Genomic DNA, 18272 nt, shown 5'->3' on the forward strand with positions numbered 1-18272 from the left:
GTGCTCTAGGGAAACAATGATAAAGATCTGTCTAGAGCTATTAGTTATACTTAGTCTAAAATGACTGCAAAACCAAACACATGGAAATAGTTCAGCTTCTCTTCAGTCTTTTTGAAGGTCAAAGACTTTTTTTTCTTAAGCAAAGAAAATTACTTAATGACAGTGGTGTTCCTTTGAAGGAGGTTAGAAGAGCTGGTGTCATGTAGCTGATGAAATATGATGAAATATCCACTCTTGCCTCAGCAAAAAAGAGTCTTCTCATTATGCAGGAATGTAGGCAGTGAGTTCACAGCAGTGATGCAACTTTCTTGCTGTGTCAGCTTGCTGACTCTTCTGCCCATTGCACATGAAAGTTTAGTTTGTTTTAGTCTGTTTTTAATTGTACAGTGTTTTCTTACATTTCAACTTCACCTTAACAGAGACAGCTGAAAACCAATCCTAACTGAAAGATTTTTAACATGATTTGAGTTAGCATGTTAACTGTAAGATGAAGACAAGCATAAGTAATCATGTTTGTGTTGCTCAGTGCAATGGATCAAAAAGTGCTTGTAATTTCTTAGTCTGTGTGTACACTTTAGTTTTGGTTTCAGCAGGACAGTGTTATCCTGTTGACTTCATTTGCAAAGCTGGAAGTTGGATTTCCAGTAGTTAGGTATTGTCTCATTTTAAGCTGAATTCTTCCATTTAATTTCTGCAGTTTCATTTACCTAATTTCAATCGAGTCAAATTGATGTGAATGAGGGCAACTCAGCTCCTTTGTATAATCCTATTGCTCTACTCTTTCTGTTCATGAATGGATTAGTATTTTTTCTTTGCCCTTTATCTCACTGCTGCCTGCTCAGGATGCCATCTCTGTCATGTGCACTTGCACGGCGCTTTTTTACAATGAAGTTTTTCCTCTGTGTTTGGGGATGTGTACTGTAGGTACTGTAATAAATGTACTGTAAGTCCTAATTGTGTGTGGTCTTAAGAAAGCATAGGAGGAAAACATGCATGTTAGCTGGTGGTCTTGCTAGTATAACGAGCTTGTCTGTTATTGAAGAGTGTGAAATGCTCTTGGTCAGTTGGCTTTCCGTCACTAGAACCGGCACGGAAAGCTGGAGGAGCTTGTTTGGCAAGAAAGGGCAATTACGCATTTTAGCTGCAGAAGTTCACTGAGCAAAGAAAAATGGTAAAGGCTTATTAACTCTTATTTCAATAACTGTAGTACTGTCTTCCTGCATTTGGCTTTGTTTTCCTGGGCAGTGATGAGGAAGTCTTTCAAATTTCCATACCTAGATTTGTCTGCTACAGAGATTATATTGCAGACAGTATCTGTCCTTAGTATGACAGGTTCACACTATGTATTAACTAAGTCAGTACTTGAAGTAAGTTTTTAACCTTCTTTTGAAGAGAGAAGTGATAAATAGTTAAAGTATACTTGTAACTGTTCTGATGTACTTTATTCGGGATCATTGATATCATTGATACCTTTTGTTATTTGAGAATTTTAAGCTTAAATCTTGATTTGGAGCATGACAGCTTCTGTTCCAGTGAGTGGTGCACTGGTGAACACGTGTAATATTGTAGACTGAAAGAAATAAGAACATAAGAATTTAAAAATAAATCTTGCTGATTGTGAACGAGTGTTAGAAACTGTGAGCTTCACTGTGTGATGCTTTTTTTAAAGCAAAATAGGAAAGCATGCCTGTCAAATGACTCGAGCAAACCCTAAGGATGTGAAAACTAGGATTAACATGAATTTCAGCATCTGTGAATCAGAGTTTGTGTTAGGGTCAACTCTGGTATCCAGATGGCTTCCAAAGGGAATTTCTGTGTTCTGGCTGTTGCAGGCCATTGCATCAGAAAAATAACTTGATCCAAAACTGTGCTTGTTTCTCATGTTTAAAAACAACAAACACCCCCTCAAATAAAATAAGCCAAACACCTTAAGGTGTTTTTAGTGTTTTTTGGCAGATGTGATATATTAGCTGAAAGGTTGGTTTGTTTGTTTTTAAACTCTGTTTCTAGTCTTCAATACTGTTTCCTTGCTGTACTAGCAAGAGGAACTCAGCATGCTGAGGTTTTTTGTTTTTTTTGTTTTTTTTTTTTCCCTACAGATTGTGCATCTGTCAGTCACAAGATTTTGTTTTTTTCCCTTTTCTGACTCAATAGCTTGCAACTGTGTGGGATCTTATAAATAGCAGAGCTACTGGATGTCTTTGTACATCTGACTGAGCAGTGGTAGGTGACAGCTCTTTTATTTCCTAGCTGTTTTAATCTTCACACTGAAAGAAATTTCTCATTTTCCCTTATAGACAGGACTTGGAATTGTAGTTTTATGTGTTGTTGAACATTTTTGTTTAACATGTAACATGAGCAACTTAGGTTGTGTTTTGAGTATCGATTTTTGTTACTAGCCTGATTTCATTCTTTGTGTGAGAGATGTTACTGAGTTCTTCTGTTGCCTGTGTCTGTCTTAAAAATCTCCAAACACTGACTTGGGCTTACTTGGGATGATCTGGGTATATTTGATCCTGGTTTGGTACAGAATACGTGTTAGCACAGCATTTAACTTGTGACCCCGTGAATATTCAGGAATCTATCCTTTAGTGGCTTCTCCCATGTAATACAGGTTTTCATTAGTCTGCGAAGCCAACTTATACTGAAAGTCTTCTGGGAAAAAAATGAGTTATTAATGTAATTTCTAGGGCATTAAGGTAAATATTTTTTCAGTATAAAGTATGTAAATGTTTTTATATGCTATTTTAAAAATTTACCTTACTGTAATCCTGCTTAAATGTCAAGCACATTTTCTTTTTGATCAGTGATGTCATTCTAAAGAAAAAACATTTTGTTTGATATATGAAATGTAGTGATCTCTGTGTAGATGTTATTGATTACTGCACTCTCCTTTAATTAACGTGACTTGTCTTTTTCCACTGCAGAATTTTGCCCTATCTTAGGCACAGATCTCTGTGGAAAAATGTCTGCAGCCAATTTTTTTGAAAACTGCTTGTTTAGGTTTGAATGAAGTACACACACCTAATTCTTGCTGCAATTTAATGCACTGAAGTGCTGTTTTAGCAATATCAAAACTCCTTTTATATCTGGTAGCAAAAATAGAGGCTGGAATCAAAATATGTTAATTACGGAGGTGGCTTAAGCTTTGCCTTAGAAACAAAGACAAAGGAAAATCAGGGAAGTAATCCAGTCTCTATACCTTGTTTTCCAGATCTCCTTGAGCCTCTTGTGTTTGGTTAATGTGAGGGGGTTTTTTAGTGCAAAGTATTATGAACTTGAGTGGTCTAAGGTAGTAAGGCTGTGAAATCTGTCTATAAAGTCTTCATGCAAAAGCAGTTTGAGGTCAAAATTGAAAACCATACGAGTATTCTGGTCTTTTTAGATTCCTGTATCAGGCCCTCTTAGGGTTGGACCCTAGTAAAGGCTGAATGGAGATCTTGGAGAAGGAGGTTCCTGAAAGAACATTTGGGTTTCTGAAATGTGTGTTGGGGGACTGATTAAAAACCTTTACAAGAAAAAGTTCCATGGTGTATCTGAGAATGCCCATAGGAAATGTGATACGTGTTATGTATCTAAGTGTAGTAGATTTCTTATAAAAAGGAATAATAATCTCCCAGGAGTGGGGGAAGCACCTTCTTAATTTTCTTTTCAACTTTCTTATGAAATCCTAGTGGAATGTTATTAGAGTTTTAAAAGCTAAGGAAATTCAAGATCAGTATGAGAATAAACTTGTAGTAATGGCAACCAGTGTTTGAATTCCTTGGCTTTCCAGTGATATTCTTGCTTGTCAGTTCTTATGAATTATGCAGCCTTAATTTTGCTTCTTACTTCATTGAGGCTCAAATATTTGAAGCTTGCTCTGTCACTTCTTAGTGAATGGAAGTATAGTGGAAAGTATAGAAGTTTTTTTGGTTGGTTGTTTTTTTGTTTGGGATTTTTTGTTTTGTTTTTGTTTGTTTGTGGGTTTTTTGTTGGTTTTTTTTTGGGTTTTTTTGGTTTTTTTTTGGTCAGAAGCCATTGACCATTTTTTCCGAAACTAAACAGTGAAAGCCAAGTTTAGAAAGGCTTTTGTATTGATGCCGCTATTGTGACAGCTGGACAATCTTCATTATTATTATTCCTAAACTATTCTTGCTAGGTGTTAAAATTTAATGTCTGTCTAACAGTTTTTTCAGTGTTTGAGATTTTTTTTTTTTTTATTTTTTGAAAAAAGTTTTCTTCTTCAAAGTTCAGTTGAAGCGAGTCTATTTAACAGCAAATAAAACCTTACCCTCTTAAAGCCTGTACCCTGGAAAACATGAGATACCACAGACGTATTTGCTTGTAGCCAAAAACCCATGTGTTTTATGTTTGGATATAATTTTCTGCTAAACTGCATTGTGAAAAGACAGCCTTGATAATATCCATGTAAAGTATGAGCTGTTTAAAGGCCTGGTGCTTTAGTATCTGAGCAACCACATGGTTGGGATCCTATAGTAAGGGCAGCAGTACAGCCTTGGAAGAAGTAGTAGAAGAGCATGTATTTTGGTGTTTTCAAACTACTTCAAACTTGGATATGACTCAGTCTCCTCCATTAACTCCTAGAAGAAAAGGAGGTAAGCAAGTGTGCTTAATAAACTTGATATTCAGCAATCAATACAAAAACAGGTTTGAAGGTCTTTGTGTATGCCTGGATATAATGTAGTTAGCCTGACTTTAGGGCTTTAAATCTAGGTAGAGAAGTGAGTGGCATTTTCATTTCAGTTGTTACCCCTGATATACAGGCAGATTAACTGCTTATAAAAACGGCACTTTAATTGCTGAAATGTCAAATTATCTTAGGGTGAGAATGGCCAAATTGTGTATTTTCTTTTGTGGGAGGTGAGGATTACTTTAGAGATCTTGCATTAACTATTTGAGAGATACATTTCTTTTGACAAATGTACTGCAAATCAAGTCAGCACATAAGGGGGTGATATTAGGTATATTTTAGGTGTGTTTTTTCTTCTCTTGGCTAAAAATATCTTTGCATCTTTGTTGTGCTGCTTTTTATTTGGTTTGTTCAGTCTACCCAGAAGAAAAGATAAGATCTTAAAAATACAAATAATCAATCTTGGCCTTTAAAGAAATGATGTACTTTGTTGCTTAGTTGTGCTGTTGTCATATGTAGACAGTTTTTGGTGACTTGCATATTCCCAGTATGTAGGATAAAGTGTTTGTTAATGTCAGCATTCACTTGGAAAAGAATCCAGCCCTTTCCTTTTTGCAGAGAACTGCAACTTAGACTTACTGAATTTTAGAATCTGTAGCTGAATAATTAAATACTTGGTTTTCCTTACTAAGATTCAACTTCTGGATTTATAAATTGGCATGACTGAAGCTCTGGTAGTTTAGAATTTGCTCTTATCGAAAGTCCTGAATCTGGAACAAATTTATATCCCTTATTTTCTGGATATAGTTTTGGGTATTAGGGGAGTCAACCTTTGGCTGAATAGGTGTTAAAAAATGAGAGCGTGAAATTGTAAAACAACTGTATTCTGCCCAGTTGTGTGAGGCAGTTAAATGAAATATTAACAGCTTGTTATTAAATGGATTTTGAAACTGCAAGTTGATAAAAGTAGCATCAAACCAGTTTTGATCTGAATACTGAAGCTCTGGAATAAGTAAGCATGTGCAGCATGGAATAAGTAAGTCTCCTTTCTTAAAATTGTACTGTGAGTGTGATTAGGTGGTAATGTCTGGACAAAAACTTATTTTTGGCTTTCTTTAGCTCTCAGAGAGGTAATACTAAGGCAAGTGGTACAAATGATTGCTTTCCAACTACATTGGTATTTTTTATGATCTGCTTTAAGGTCTGGCTTGGGACTGAACTCTGTTCATCTGTGTGACTTCTTTTCTTGAAAGATAAAAAAATTTTTAGTCTGACAAAGAAGAGGCAACTGTTATTGTGAGTTGGAAGCTGTAAAGAACATTTACTTATTTGCTAAATAAAATATGGTAGTTCTTTTGTTTGCTAAAGAATGTTTGAAGGATGAGATAAATATCTCTTAGTAGGATTCTGGTTGTGAATTTGTGCTCTATTTTTACACTTTGAATGTGGTGGCTGCTTTTCTATCAATGACACATGTGATTTGAAGGGCCAGACAACTTATCTTTTGGAGGACCAAAGTCAAACAGTCTAGTTACATTCTTCCAAGAAGTTACAGCAAATTGCACAGCTGAACTTTTAAGGTTTGGGTTGCAAGAACTGAATGTTTTATTTTTTCACCTCCCTTCAAGGAGACCACACATGTGATGGTTTTTTACTTCCTTTCCTACTGAGTGGAATAAAGTAACAGTGCATAATCGTTTGTTAAACATGGAACATTTTTTCCTTCATTGTATATGTTTTGTAATTGATTTTGCGTTTTGAAACTTTTTTTTATTCAGATAGCTTCTACTTATGTAAACTTCACATATGAAATAGTGGTAACCCTGTTTTTCTTCTTCATTTTAGTGCAAAAGATGATATTGACATTGATGCCCTTGCTGCTGAGATAGAAGGTGCAGGAGCTGCAAAGGATCAAGAGCCTCAGAAAGCCAAAGGCAAAAAGAAAAAAGAGAAGAAGAAACAAGATTTTGAGTAAGTCTGGAGTTTTTTCCACTTGCCTGATCTTATTCCATTATCCAAAATCTCAGTTATTTAAGTGCCCTAACTTCTTTCTTATTGTAGTGAAGATGATATCCTGAAGGAGCTGGAGGAACTGTCAATAGAGGCGCAAGGAGGGAAAGTTGACAGGGAACAACCTTCTACAGGAAAGGTGAACACTGAGAGGGGGGTGGGCTTTTTAATACGAAATTGTAAAAATATGAGAAGCGTCTGCCCCAGAGCACTTCTAGTGTTGCAGTGTAGTTGGGGATCCTATGTGAAACATGCAGCTGCATGTTCTTTTAATTATATGTGATCATATTTTCCTAGTAAAGTCAATCATGAGAAAATCTGTGTCTTATGCTGATAATTATTCAAAACAAATCAGAATAAATCTTAATTGTGGGCTGAAGTATGGTACACTCCGCAGGAATAGTTATTGCTTTCAAACTTCGCGCTCAATAAGAGAGGTTTTTCTTGATGGATCTCAATGCTACTTCTCAGCTCATGATGGCAAGTAATTTTTTATGGCTGATCATTGAATTGTTTAATTACCAGATTGAAAATGACAATGAAGAAAGCTTATCAAAACAAGATAAAAAAAGAAAAGGAAAGAATAAAAAAGCCAATCTGGAAAATGACTATGACAGTGAGGAAGAGGAAGATAAAGATAAAAAATCTAAAAAAACTCAGAAGGCAAAACAAGACATGCTTTCTGGCAGTGATGATGATGATCATGAGACACATCCTAAGAAGAACAAAGGGAAAACTCAGAAGTCAAATAAAAAACGTGATTTGTCAGAAGAAGATGAAACTAACATTAAGAAAAGCAAAGAGCGTGGGGGAGGAGTGTCTACAGGCGAGAGTGGTGATGAATCAGATGGGGTTTCCCAATCTAGAAAAGCACAAAAGAAAAACCAAAAGCCAAAGTCTGCTCCTGCTGCAGAGAGTGGGGATGATGATGAAGAACCTTCATTCAAAGTAAAAACAGTGGCTCAGAAGAAGGCAGAAAAAAAAGAACGTGAAAGAAAAAAACGTGAAGAAGAAAAAGCCAAATTGAGGAAGCAGAAAGAGAAGGAAGAATTAGAAGGTGGTAAAGAACCAGCAAAGCCAAAGGAATCTCTAAAAAAAGCCGAAGAGAAGGCTTCTTCTGAAGCTACAGCAATCCCTGGCCCTGGGGAGAAAGGAGAGACTGCTGCAGGAACAGAAGGTTTGTAACAATGGTTTTTAAAACAGTAATTTATATACTGTAGTTTTTATAAGGCCAGGAGAGGTGCCAGGCAGTGAGGATAGTTTGGTTTATTTTGAATTGTGAATACTAGAAATTTAGTAGCTTTGTCTGCCTCTCTGTGTTGGCTCACAGGTGGCTATTTTCTGGCCTGTAGTTTGTTCAGGTACATGGGAAAACAAGCCAGATGGTGAATTTTCATTATAGTATATGATTACAGTTCTGTATTGCAGGAGTACTTTTTCACTTCCCTGTTACTCTGATACTTTAAGACTTCAGGCCATGACTTAAGTGAGTTTTATTGTTTTCATTATGAAATGTTTATGTAGAAGCCAGTGAAAATATTCCTTATTTGATGTTATTTATCGTATTTGAAACATAAATTGCACTTAGAGTATCTTTGAAATTTCTGGGATCTTTGAAAGTATGCCTCTTCTTTCTGTAGCTGATGATAATGAGGGGGACAAAAAGAAAAAGGACAAGAAAAAAAAGAAAGGTGAGAAAGAAGAAAAAGAGAAAGAGAAGAAGAAGGGTCCCAGTAAAGCCACAGTTAAAGCCATGCAAGAGGCCTTGGCTAAAATGAAAGAGGAGGAGGAAAGGGCAAAAAAAGAGGAGGAAGAACGCATAAGACGACTGGAGGAACTTGAAGCAAAACGCAAAGAGGAGGTACCGTATATCTTACTCTGAGGATAAAATAAGGGAGAGAGTAACCTTAGTCTTTCTGCTTGTTTGTGCAGTTGGTGAATTAATCCTTAATATATTTCTCATAAACAGAATATACTTGGGCAGCTTTTGTGTAAAGCATGCTTTAGAGCTTCTGCATGTTTATTTATCTTTTTCTAGGAACGATTAGAGCAAGAGAGGAAAGAAAGAAAGAAACAGAAGGAAAAAGAGAGGAAGGAGCGTTTGAAGAAGGAGGGAAAGCTTTTAACAAAAACTCAGCGAGAAGCCAGAGCCAGAGCGGAGGCTACTCTTAAACTACTCCAAGCTCAGGGTGAGCAGTAAAGTGTAATAATAATTAAAACCAAACTGAACCAAAAAGCCCAACCAAACTTTATATCCATTATTGCTCTGTGTTTATTTTTTTCCCTATCTGGAGCTAGGAGGGCAAGTACTGAGTGATTCCATGTAAAGCTGCTCTGTTATCAAGGAAGGCAGTGTGTGCCCTCCCTTTCCCTTTATTTTTTTAAGTAGGTTTAAGTGCCTGTTTTTTTTAATCTTACATTTCAAATATCCAACTTTTTAAGACAGTCTACTTGCAGTTTAAAGATGTTACTTGTGGAATTTAGGGAAAAGCACTTAAAGAAGTGGTGTAGTCTAAAGGCCAAGAAAAGCACATGGGCTGTGCTGAAGGTCTCGTAAGACCTTCTGGATCTTCTTGATTTAATTCACATGCTCAGTTGGGCAAGTGCACTGTTTTGCTTCAAAAACAATGGGGGAAGTCCATGGAGAAGATATGTTTTTCTCTGGGATTTGCCAGGAGTATGTAATAGATTTCCTGCTTTTCTCTGAAATATAATCTGTCTCTGCTGGAATGGAGTGAAATTGTCCAATATGTTGTAAGTAAATGTCCTAAATAGTTCTTGGTAACTGGTTAATGACTAAAAAAAGAAAGTAATTTGTGAGTGCTGAGTATATTTGTGCACTTTACTGGTAGGTGGATGTATAAATGTAGGAATCTTTGTACCTAGTAAAATGTTTGGAGCTCTTAAACATACACAAAGGCTATTTCCTCTTGGTTAATGCTGTAGATATTAGAATCTTTCTAATTTTGTGCCCCTACATCTGGATTTGTGTCAAATCTGCAATGCAAATCATTCAGTATCTGTAAAAAAATTTGAATGTGCAGCAGTAATTCAGTTTTTAATTTGTCTTTACAAGAAACTTCTGGTTTTGCTGGAATCCCTTCATATTACAGCACCTTCTTCCTGATGAGGCAAAGATGAAGCTAGTGAATTGAACCCGGCATTATTTTAATACCTGAATCCATCGTATTGTAAAATGAAAAAGACTTAAAAACCAAAACCCAAAAACCCAAACAAATAAAAAACCAGAAACCTCCCCACATACAGCAAAAGTGAAAATTTATCTGCTGAACAGCCTTAAGCATTTAAGAGGAGTTCTGCCTGTCAACCACTCCAAATTGTCTGAAACTAGGACGATTGGCAGACGGTCTTAAGTGAGTTTTTGCATAGCAGACCTTAAATTGTTAATCCTGATGTATGTGTTCATGATGTTTTATGCAGATTTGTGATAACTGCAAACCTGCAGTTGTAGAATCCAATTGGATTTGCTTATTTTTTGTTTCATTGCCATCCCCTTCCCCTAGTTATCTGATTTATTTTTGAGAGCAGTCAGGAGTATCTGAAGAACTATACTTTAGTCAGGTTTTCTGGATTCTGAATTGAGGCTTTTAAAAAAGATATGATGCACTGAACCTACTTTCTACTCTTTCTTCCTCCGTCTTCTAATTTTGGAAAACGTGTTCTCATTTAAAAAAAAATAATGTTTATAAATTACCTGGATTTTCTTTTTAACAATTTTTTGTTTGTTTTGCAGGTGTTGAAGTGCCATCCAAAGACTCTGTGCCAAAGAAGAGGCCGATATATGAAGACAAAAAGAGAAAGAAGCAGCAGCAGCCAGAAAATAAAGAAGGTGTAGTTTGCATATAGGGATACCTAATTGATCAGTCACATTTCCAGAAGTATTTCTGAAATAAATCAGCTGATCTTAAGCTAATTGCATTTCAGGGTTTAGATTTTCTAAATGTTGGAGATTACAGGGTGTAAAAGCCTTTTACAGATGTGATGTTGAATGCTTTGTGTACATATGTAGGTCAAATACAAAGTAGTTTAAGTAATAATGACTTACAATTTAGTCTGAATTTGTCCCAGCCTGAAAAAACATTGATCCTAGTTTTAGTACTTTTAAATTGGAGACAATTTGTTCATTTTTTTTCTTGTATATAAAACCAGTTTTCAGCTCCTGTGTGGAAGTTGTTCAGAGCAGCTCAAAGAGCTTGAATTTTTGAAGCCTTAGAATTTATTGTACTGGTTAGATGTAGATTGAATGTGTCAGTTTTTTACTTTTGTGGTTGTTACTTCCCTCAGAGGGGATTACTGTGGCTCTTCTCAAGATTAACCCTTAGTTTAAAAATTTCAGATTTTCTTATTTAGCTGTTTTTTCTTCTTCTTTTTTAGATTGTTTTTTTTTTACATTGGTTGTGTGCCTGTATCATTTATGGAGTGTGTGTAAAGAATTGAAAGTGGTGCTTATCTGAATTGTATCAGTAATTTTTTTCTTTTTTTTAGTTTTCATTTGTAATGGAACAGTAGGGGAAGGGTGGGTAGTTGACTAGTATTGCTTCATTTTCTCTTCTCTTTTAAATAAAGTGACGTATCTTATAAACCTATTCAACTGCTTAGAAAGCCAAATGCTTTCCACATAAGCTGGAATGCAACTGTATGTGTAAGGCACTTTGAAAGTATGTAGCAACCAATTGTATCTTGCAATTTCAGAAAGTGTGGAGGTAACTTCCCCAGCCGAAGATGCTGCAGAACTGGAAACACCAGTGAAAGAAGAGGCTCTTCTTCCTGTAGATCCAGGTTGGTGGAAATGCTAATGAGTTGCAAACACTTTAAGCTTGTGTGTCAGTGCTGCATGATAGTTATCATACCTTGCTGGATGGGGCTGAATGACCATCCTTTCTTGAGGTAGTTGCCTTTTTTTTCCTTTCTTAAGGGAGGAACTGATGAAATTCTATGGAGTAAAAGGCCATGAAGCTTCAAAGTGAGTGTGTAAAGGTCCCTTATTCTGGGTGAACTCCAGTGTTAAATTGGCTTAGTCAGTTATCTCAAATGTGCACATTCAGTGCCTTATTCACCCCCTTGACTTTTCACTTGCTTTTAAAAGTCTGTTTTGTTAACAGTTAGGTGGAGGTAGGGAGGAAATATGCTGCTTCTCGAATTGATAGTGCAATATTCACAGTGCTGGACTTCTTCCTCAACAAGGAGCTTGTTTCAATTTTTACTCTTATTCTTAAGTCAGACAGATACTGACAAAATGTGCAGTTTTTGAAAACAAAGCTGTATATGTCCTGTGATTCTAGCTTGACTTATCTCATGACTGACTTACCCATTCTGTTGCCTTAAGAGAAGGGCTCACTGGCTGAGCATTAGTTCCTAGCTAATATTCTAGCAGTGTGGAACTTAGTCTTAATTTCAGAGAGCTGAAATTTATGACACAGGTGCTGCAGCAAATATATATTGTATAATGCCTCTTTTGGAGAGGGTTGTATGTTTGCATTTTTCATTTGTCTCTTACTAAGAACTGCAGTCTTTTCATAAATCTCATTGAATTCCTGCTGAATGAATGTTTAATGCTTCTGGAATCCATGGTATAATTATATTAAGGCACCTGGTGTCCTTTTTATAGACAATATGTATATTGTCACTAGTTAAAATTCTACTGTAACTTATATTCTTGTTTCTCTGCCACTTTGTTACACATGGTGACTGTTAATTGGGCAACTCCTTGCACGGATCATGATTGTGGTACAAGTTTTGTGACAGGCATTATGCAGGTGTGGCACTGGCATGATATGCAGATGGGAACTAAATGGGTAGGTGTTCTGTGTTTTCCACAGAAGTTTATCTAGGTAAAGATAGCACTACATGATTTTTGTGGAGAGAATTGGAAATTATTTTCTAAGTATGCAGCATCTTCTTTTTATGGACTGTGGAGATAATTCAGTAGAATTATGGTAACAGCCAACTTGTAAGTTGCAGTTGTCAGCATGACAAAAGAAGGGACATCTGAAATGTTATATGTTGCTGGACTGACTTTTTTTAACTTCAGTGCTGGGTTTCTTAGTTTCAGAAGAAAAGGAGGAAGAAGACGAAACAGAAGATGCAGGTCTGGATGACTGGGAAGCCATGGTTAGTGATGAAGATGGAGAGAAAGGTGGGCATGTAAATACCAAGTGGTTTTTTTTTTTTCTGCTTGAGAGGCTTTGGGCTAAGTTTTCAGTTTCTGTAGAAAACAATATTTTACTTAGATTTTTCTTCTGCTCTTTTAGATGAATTGGAAGATAAGTATGATGTTAAATACATACAAGAACCTCTTCTCAAAAGCAGAGCTTTCAGAAGCCACACAAATACTTCTTAAGACAACCCTTTGGAAATACTCTTACGATGGGCGTAATTTTTTTGTTCTTTTTAATGGGAGTAAAAATCCTTTTCTCTAATATGTGCTTAAACCATCTCTGAGTTTAGGAAAACCTTTTATCTGGTATTGTATTCCTCTAGTAATCATTTCAAAGCTGTAGTATTTTTATTACATGAATCTGGCTGCATCTTGGAGAGTACCCCTGTGAGAATTTTTCAAGAAAGTGGGGAAATAGAATGGTGTGAAGGTTGTGTGCACATGTGTTGTAGTAATTTCCCTTCTACAAGGAGACACTGAAAAAATTGGGATTGTTTAGCCTCAAATAGAGAGGGCTTTGGGTGACCTTATTGCAGCCTTCCAGTACCTAAAGGGAGCCTATAGGAAAGATAGAGAGAAACTATTTACAAGAGCATGTAAGGACAGGACAAGGGGAAATTGATTCAAACTGAGAGTAGGTTTAGTTTTGATATTAGGAAGAACTTTACTGTGAGTGTTGTGAGGCACAGTAACAGGTTGCTCAGAGAAACTCTGGATCACCATCCCTGGAAGTGTTCAAGGCCAGGCTGGATGGGGCTTTGAGTAGCCTGATCTAGTGGAAGGTGCCCCTGCTCTTGGTGGGGGGGGCTGTAACTAGATGATTCTGAAGTCCATTCAGCGCAAACCATCCTGTGATTCTATGATGGGCTTCTTTGAGAGGCACGTTTGGAAAAAAGCAAAGAATTGCTGGAACATCTGTATACCTGTGTATGTATGCCAAAGGCCGTATTCTGACTGTACTCAACAGCAATGTTGAGAACTTAAGGCTATGCAACAGTGCAGGGATAACTCCTCAGATATCTTCTTCCAGTGATGGAAGAGCAGTCCTGAACAGGAGTTAGTTACTGGACTTAGTGCTTCTGTAACGTCTCCATTGTTTCTTAAGGTTAAAGGTGATTTATTCATCAAGTACTTTTTCCTTGCCTATACTTCTGACCTGTGTTTTTAAGTGTAACACTGATACACAGATATATACAGCATAATGGATTTCATTCCAGCACAGGTGTGTTCCTCTGGTGCTTTTGAGTTCTAAGGGCTGCTCACTTTCTTGAGTCTTTGTTTTAGTCTGGCACCATTGTCCTGGAGCAGACATAGCGCTTCTTACTTGTTGGAGTTGAAGGCTCTGCCAGTGGGATCCAGAAAAAGAGCCTTCCTGCTGATGGACTATGAATGTAGCAAGGAAATATAACTAAACTCTAAGAGCTGTAAGCCTGCCAGCAGTGTTGTAAGGAGGAGAATTTGTGGTTTTAAAGTCATCATCAGCTTGCCTATTATGATTTTACAGATGATTATAAATGAGAAGCTTTCAAAGAAAGAAAATTACTTTTTGATGATTCTTTGTTTGTTTATTGAAGAATTCCTATGACAAATATTAATCTTCTGAACTGTCTAACAAAACTTGAAGATGAGTTGTTTTTCTTTTTTTTTTTAATGTGGTAAAAGAGACCATTTGTTTTGAATGTTATGACTGCTGAAATATGCCTTCCTGATCAGTAGAGTACAGAATCCATATACTAATGATTTGAAGTATTTTGGCTCTATTAAAATGGTGTTGGTGCATTATTCCTTTATGAAGTGCACATGACTTCAAGGAAAGTCTGACTGTTTGGAAATAATGTTAAACATAGATGTGCTGATAATATCGTTCTTCACCCCACCCTAAACTTGCTTTGCTTCTGGATTCAAAACATAAGCCAGCAAGTCTGAACATGAAACACTTTTTTTTTTTTTTTTGTTTTTTTTTTGTTTTGTTTGTTTGGTTTTTTTGTTTTTTTTTTTTACATTGGAAGTTGAAAAATTATCTTGATAAGCACTTATTGTAGAACCTGCTCTCAGTCCTCATTCTTCTCTTTTGCTTTTTGGTGCCATCTCCCCCAGAAGTGTGAACTTAGAGAATTTTTTTCTTTTTTTTTTAACAGAGAGCAAACCTGTCCATATAGAAGTCAAAGAACAAAATGAAGTCGATGAGGAAGAGGAGGAGGAAGATGAAGAGGAGGAAGAGGAAGAAGAGAGTGAAGAATCTGAAGACAGTGAAGGCAGTGAAGATGAAGATGAAAAGACTTCAGATGAGAGAGAGCCAGACTCCCAAGCTATTGGAAAACAATCTATGGAAAAAAAGCCTAGCAAGGAAATTAGCTCTGATTCTGAGTATGACACTGATGATGACCGCACTAAGGAGGAGCGTGCTTATGACAAAGCTAAACGGAGAATTGAGGTATTGAGATAATCTGTTTGTTACAAAACACAAGAATCCCAGTGTAAGTTTTAGTTACTTTTGTCAAATTTGTCAAAATGGTGGTTGTGATGGCTAATATTTAAGCAGGTTCTGAAATTGTGTTAATTAAGAAAAAAAATACATGATTTTGTCTGAAGATAAAGTATTTGTTTTTAGATAACTTGACCTCAAAGATGGCAACTTCAGTGTTGTTCCCATCCACCTGTATATTCCTCCTGGAAAAGGAGGCTTTTATTCTTTACAGAAAAAAAAAAAATCTAATCTAATTTTTTTCTTTTTTTAATTTTTTTTTTTCCCCAAGTTTTAAAAGATGTGTCTAAACTGTTCAGCACTTTCATGGCTGCTAATGTTCTTGGTTTCCCCACCCAAGGTGCTTGTCCAGAATGCACCATCAGCAAAGCTACTGTTAGCAGATATAACAGCTTAACCTACTAGACTGTATAAAAAGAACCAACCAAACAGCAATGTAACTGTTAGTCAAAATTTTTTGATTTACCAAAAGAGGGGTGACAGACCTTAAATTGCCTTGAAAATGTAAGTCCCACAGCTAGCTCTGTGTTTGTATGTAATCACCAATTTTTGTGTCTTTTACGTAGAAGCGACGAGCTGAAAACAGCAAAAATATGAACACTGAAAAGCTCAGAGCACCCGTTATCTGTGTCTTGGGACATGTAGACACAGGCAAGACCAAAATTTTAGATAAGGTAAGGTGTGGAGTGTGAATGCACTGTCTTGTCCCTCTCGTTTGTGCATTTATTGTTTTGGTTGAAGACAGAAAGAATTAAGAGTGTGCAGAGACATAACTTTAGTTTCTTACATGTAAGTCTTTCTGGTCTTTTTCTGTCTTAGCTCCGCCACACTCATGTGCAGGACGGTGAAGCTGGTGGTATCACTCAGCAGATTGGTGCAACTAATGTTCCTCTCGAAGCTATTAATGAACAAACCAAGATGGTGAAAAATGTAAGTTACAGCACTTCAGCAACTGCATCTTAAAAAATATGAAATGTAGACTAATAAAGGGCCTTGTGAGATTTCCTGACATGGACAGACGTACTTTGCCCCCTCTCTAATGTTGGGGTTGATTGATTTTTAATTTTTGTCATTCCCTCAGCAAAGAGGAGGCTGTCTTATTTTTCATGCATTTGATTTCAGTTAATACATTGTTGTTTCTTCAGAAGAATATGCAAATACTGTTTACTCTGTTCTGGACAGTGCACATATGTACACAGACTGCTTACTTGTCAGTATTTTGATTGTAAATTGAAACTCTTGAAATCTCATGAGTATATTTTCTGTTAAAAACTTACTTTCTGCTGTATGTGCTGAAATTTGGCCTATTCCTGAGTGATAAATTTTATATTGTTACAGAAATAGAAACTGTTCTGTATGATTTGTTTTGGATACTATATCCTATTTTGCTTGCAGAAGCAGCTGTCTGAAAAGCCTTGGTGTAGCAATGGCTTTTCCCAAGGTTTTACTCAACTTTTTAAAGATGTAAACTTAAGGGAGAATAGAAAATCATCAAGACAAGGATGGTACATCTCACAACACTGAAATGGCTTTTCTTCTGTAGGTTGCCTTAGAGATTTTAGCTTAGCTTGTGGCCAGTTGGTACCTGGAGGAATGTGCTGCATCATTTTTTTAGTGTTGGAATGGCTATTGGCTGATGTGGTTTATAGAGGGTGCTGGCCTTAAAATATGTATCTGGATTTATGAAGTGCAGACTGTCAGTAATGTTGCCAGTTTTTTTTGTTCTTTTCTTGTGTAATCTCTACAAGATGGCTAATATTTTGAAATGTTAGTTTGACAGAGAGAATATAAAAATTCCAGGCATGCTGATAATCGACACTCCAGGACATGAGTCTTTCAGGTAACTTTTTCTCACAATGTTGTACTTCTCAGAACTGATGGCAAAAGCATCTGGAGATATTTTAGCGAAGTGTGAGGTCTTTGCTTAATTTGTTGTTTTAGTTCTGTCTTGAAAAAAAGTCCAACAAAACCAACTTAAAGTAGAGGAATTAAGTGGATTTGCTTCATTTGCAGGTGCTTTTTATATCTGGTTAATTGCTGGCCTTTTATGGCTGATTAATTTTCTGTCTTCGTGCCAGTTGAGCCATGAATATCTGAAAAAGCATGTAAATAAATAGTTAGTGTAAGAGGAAAGATGGAAGCAGGAAGCTAGCTGGAGGAAAAAAGGTGAGGATTTCAGGTGACCTAAGTACTCTGCTATGAAAAATTAAAACTTTTGTCCTAGTCTCTCATTTATAGTATTCCAGTTAAAGTAAGGGAGTTTGTAAGACTGGAAGTTACTAATTACACAAGTCGTCTTGAGTCTTAGCAGAGATCAAATCCATTCTGGGAACACCAGTGGCATGCAGACAAGCCACTAAATCAGCTTTTAAGGGCAAAACATGACACGCATAACTGAACTCACTGAGGTGACATCTTGGGTGAAGTCTTGAAAGAAGGATTAAGACTTTGATGTGACCTTTTTTTTTAATAAAATGCTGTGTTGTGGGGCACTTGGTAATGTTTGGATCAGTGTCTTGGCATGGTACCTCTTACAGCTCTCCATTTTCTAGCCAGGTTTTGTTTGGTAACAAAGATGTGATAGTCTCTTTACACTGTGTTCTATAAAATCATGATAGTCTTAATGTTTAAGCAGTATATAAAAAAAGTCTTGTTCAGATTTTATACTCCTGCATTTCATTTTAACTGTCTCAATTGTTGCTCAGAAAATGATCAGAACATATCTTACATTGTAAAAATATATAATAATATGAAAACTTTCAGGAGAATAATAGTTTTAGTTTTGCTTACACATTCTTTAATGTATTTTAAATGAAAATTGCAAAGTGTCATTTGAATGGTTTATATTTTTGAGGGGAAATAACTGATAAGCTCTAGCTTTTTGTTTGTCAGTGTAAGTTTGACATTGTACTTGGTGTTTTTATAAAGTTTCTGTTGCTAAATGACTGATTTTATTCTTTTTTTTT

At 36.3% G+C, this 18272-nt stretch overlaps 1 protein-coding gene across 1 annotated transcript in view; it reads left to right on the forward strand.

Annotated features, from left to right (window-relative positions):
* EIF5B (eukaryotic translation initiation factor 5B) overlaps positions 1-18272 on the forward strand; it is a 37690-nt gene that overhangs the window by 8445 nt on the left and 10973 nt on the right. Inside the window, exons 3-14 of the mRNA XM_056493733.1 lie at positions 6479-6604; positions 6695-6782; positions 7169-7820; positions 8284-8504; positions 8682-8832; positions 10398-10493; positions 11351-11443; positions 12711-12800; positions 14960-15255; positions 15873-15980; positions 16126-16236; positions 17079-17146. Of these exons, the coding sequence (XP_056349708.1) occupies positions 6479-6604; positions 6695-6782; positions 7169-7820; positions 8284-8504; positions 8682-8832; positions 10398-10493; positions 11351-11443; positions 12711-12800; positions 14960-15255; positions 15873-15980; positions 16126-16236; positions 17079-17146 (2100 nt within the window). The remainder of the gene's footprint in view (positions 1-6478; positions 6605-6694; positions 6783-7168; positions 7821-8283; positions 8505-8681; positions 8833-10397; positions 10494-11350; positions 11444-12710; positions 12801-14959; positions 15256-15872; positions 15981-16125; positions 16237-17078; positions 17147-18272) is intronic.

This window comes from Oenanthe melanoleuca, chromosome 1, assembly GCF_029582105.1.
Source record: "Oenanthe melanoleuca isolate GR-GAL-2019-014 chromosome 1, OMel1.0, whole genome shotgun sequence".
NCBI classification, from domain to species: Eukaryota; Metazoa; Chordata; class Aves; order Passeriformes; family Muscicapidae; genus Oenanthe; species Oenanthe melanoleuca.